The sequence below is a fragment of the Carcharhinus amblyrhynchos genome, chromosome 11 (assembly GCF_965287045.1).
Source record: "Carcharhinus amblyrhynchos chromosome 11, sCarAmb.v2.hapA, whole genome shotgun sequence".
NCBI classification, from domain to species: Eukaryota; Metazoa; Chordata; class Chondrichthyes; order Carcharhiniformes; family Carcharhinidae; genus Carcharhinus; species Carcharhinus amblyrhynchos.
Genome location: NC_137334.1, coordinates 94182371 through 94186104, shown reverse-complemented (window position 1 = coordinate 94186104; position 3734 = coordinate 94182371). Strand labels below are relative to the sequence as shown.

General features: G+C 44.6%; 1 protein-coding gene across 1 annotated transcript; it reads right to left on the bottom strand.

Moving 5' to 3' along the window:
* Positions 1–1929: 1929 nt before the first annotated feature.
* LOC145349786 (G-protein coupled bile acid receptor 1-like) lies at positions 1930–3264 on the bottom strand. The gene has a single exon (XM_080198331.1). The coding sequence runs from the start codon at positions 3064–3066 to the stop codon at positions 2131–2133; it is 936 nt and encodes a 311-aa protein (XP_080054457.1). The 5' UTR covers positions 3067–3264; the 3' UTR covers positions 1930–2130.
* Positions 3265–3734: the final 470 nt, after the last annotated feature.

Sequence of the window (3734 nt, the reverse complement as noted above, 5' to 3'; positions counted from 1 at the left end):
TTCACCACCCTTTGAGTGAAGAAGTTCCTCCTCAGTTTACTGAGAAGATTGGAAATTGTACTCACAATAAAACTCCGGGACTTAAGGAACAGAAACTAACTTTACAAGTCCAGCCAATTCGACACAAATAAAGAATGTATTAAATAAAACTTAACCTCCAGAGGAATGAATAAATAAAAGATAAATTTAATCTTGGTTGGATTTAAATTAATTAGTAATTTATATCTGGATATTGCTTTGGCTGCTGCTATAGATTGAAGTAGATTCAGTTATTTGATTCCTCTGTGTTTCAGCCAGGCAATATTCTCAGTTCCTCCCAGTACACCAGCGCAATAACGGCTAATAAAGTCCGCTTTGAAGAATAAAGTAGGAAGTGTGGCAGCCAATCTGTGCACAGAAAGATCCACAGGTAACGATGTGATAGGTTGTCAGGGGATGTAAAGTGGGGTGATGACACTATGGAGAGCTCCAATAGAAAGCGAATTCCTGCCACTATTGGAAATTTGAAATATAAACAGGAAAAGCTGGGAAAGCTCAGCAGGAATGGAAACATCCGGGGAGAGATAAACAGAGTTAACCTAGGATTTTACTGTCTCGCTCATCCCGAAACTGTAAAATCCCACCTGAGGTCAACAGACCTTCCCATGGTCCATCCCTCGCCCACTCCGGTTCCCCTGGCAGGTGGGACGGTAAAATTCAGGCCAACATTTCAGATTGAACAACTTTTCACCTTCATTAAACTCAAACTGAAATATTAACTCAGTCTCTCTCTCCAGATGTTGTTGGGCTGGCTGCGTTTCTCCACCATCTTCTGTTACTATTACAGGTGTGAGGGTTCCGCTACGCTCCTTCTGATAGGACAGGCCAGGGTAAGCCGAGCGGACAGACAGAGCCCCATCCAAAAGACGACACCCACACCACCGCCCCCCCCCCCCACCCCCACCCTCCCCGACCCCCTCACACTGCAGGATCAGCCTGGATTGATGTTCCTGTCTCTGGCGTGAAGACCTGGAGCTCAGCTGGAATAACCAAAGCTATAAAACAAATATCACAAGAACTCGGAGCAGGAGTCGGCCATCTGGCCCCTCAAGCCTGCTCCGCCATTCAATAAGATCATGGCTGATCTTTTCGTGGACTCAGCTCCACTTACCCGCCCGCTCACCATAACCCTTAATTCCTTTATTGTTCAAAAACTTATCTATCCTTGCCTTAAAAACATTCGGTGAGATAGCCTCAACTGGGCAGGGAATTCCACAGATTCACAACCCTTTGTCTGAAGAAGTTCCTCCTCAACTCAGTCCTAAATCTGCTCCCCCTTATTTTGAGGTCATGCCCCCTAGTTCTAGTTTCACCCACCAGTGGAAAAAACTTGCCTGCTTCTATCTTATCCATTCTCTTCATAACCTGAAATGCTTCTATAAGATCTTCCTTCATTCTTCTGAATTCCAATGAGTATAGCTCCAGTCTACTCAGTCTGTTCTCATAAGACAACCCTCTCAACTCCGGAATCAACCTAGTGAATCTCCTCTGCACCCCCTCCAGTGCCAGTATATCCTTTCTCAAGTAGGGAGACCAATCTGTACACAGTACACCAGGTGTGGCCTCACCAGCACCTTATACAGCTGTAACATAACCTCGCTGTTTTTGAACTCCATCCCTCTAGCCTTCTTAATTACCTGCTGCACCTGCAAACCAACTCCTTGAGATTCCTGCACAAGGACACCCAGGTCCCTCTGCACAGCAGCATGCTGCAATATTTTACCATTTAAATAATAGTCCATTTTACTGTTATTCCTACCAAAATGGATGACCTCATATTTACCAACATTTACCCTGGGATACATTCCAACAGGGCCAGGGGACTTGTCTATCTTTAGCCCCATTAACTTGCCCAACACTACCTCTTTCATGGTAGTGATAGTTTCTGGGTCCTCACCTGCCATAGCCTTCCTGTCATCGATTTTTGACATCTTATTTGTGTCTTTCACCGTGAAGACCGACACAAAATACCATCTGCCAGACCTTTAACCACTCACTTAGACTATCTGTTTTTATATTCTGAGCGAGTTTATTCTCGCAATCCATCTTACTTTTATTTATATGGACTATTAAGACAGTCAAACAAATATTTCAGTTGAGGTTAGTGTCTTTGGCACAATATTGGCCAATTCGATGGAAAGCTTTTCTCCATGGCTCAAAGTATTCTTTGTTATTGATGATCAGAACAAAGGGGATCAGAGCAGCACTGCTGGTCCCTACAGAGGACAGGATGATGTGAGTCGTGGACCCGATATTCTTCACAAAGAAGTTGACCTGGATGAAGACAATGTAGGGAACCCAGCAAAGCAGGAAGATGAAGAAGAATCCAATGACGCTCTTGGCGTATTTAAGATCCAATTGTTGCTCCAATGAGGTTGAATCCTTCTGGACTGCCCTCTGAATCTTCTTAATTGCTTTCATTTGTCTCCACGCTACAAGGAGGACTCGGCTAGTCATGGCAGTGATGGCAAGAATGGAAGGGATGAGCAGGCCATAGATCTCCAGGTAAATGTAAGATGGAGAGAACACAGATTGGGAATAGCAACAGTCCGATTTCCATTCGTTCCAACCAGTCACAGGCAGGGAGGCGAAAAGCAAGGGCAGCACCCAGGCACTCAGGATAACGACGGGGAAATACCTGTGAATCCAGGCCACCTCATAATGAAAGGGATGAATGATGCAAACATACCTGTCATAGTGAACCATCAGCAAGTTGGAGAGGAGAGACAGGAAGATGAAGTTTGGGAAGAGGTGGAAGAAGAAACAAACTTGGAAGGCAAAGCCGGTCTTGAAGTTCATCTTGGGAAAGGAGGGCAGGACGATCCCAGTGCACAGGTCAGCCAGCAACAAGCTCAGCAGGTAATAGTTGGTGGGATTGTGAAGCCTCCTGTTGCCGATGATTCCCGTGATAATCACCAGGTTTCCCACTATGATGATGCTGGAGAGAGGGGCATAGAACCAATCGATCAGCATCTTCTGTGCATGAAGACTGGAGTGGTTGGAGCAATTAAACTGGCTCTCATTCATAACGCACTCCCTCGTGTCCAAAGCACAGATTCAGAGCAGATTAGTGATTGTTCCAAAGGTTCAGGAGCAGTCTAATCATTTATCAATGGGGCAGAATTGATTTCTTCTAAGAATAGGACTCACCATTAATTATCTGAGTGTACTGATAGTTCTCCTCAGGAATAATTTCTTCCGCGGATCAGTTGTTTCAAAGCTCTAATCCCTTAGAGGCCAATCTTTGTATTCAGTGTTAGTTCACTTCTGCAATCCTCTCTCCAACACTTCCCGGAACTCGCAGAGAAACTTCTAGTTAAATTTGTCCACTGAATTGAAAAGTATTTCTTGGTTTAATCTCCTGACGTTTCCTGTAACGGGAATTTGTTTCCTCCAGAAAGGAAGTTTGTTTTACGGAGAAGTCGTTGAACTTTTATGATCGTTTGTTGCAGGAAGCCAGTGTGAAATCCATTAATCTTTAAAGACCAGGAATAGGAAATGGTTTCAGTTACAGACTGAGTGCAGGATTAGAATATCTCTCCCTCTCACAGCCCAGCGGACTGGCTGCAAATAAACCGTCCTGAAACTGCAACTAAAATCACCAATTAAAAGAATGGTGACTGGATGCTCGAAGAGAAGCAGGACACTCAGAAATAAGCCGTTTGCTCGGACACTGAGATGCACGCTGCTGATGT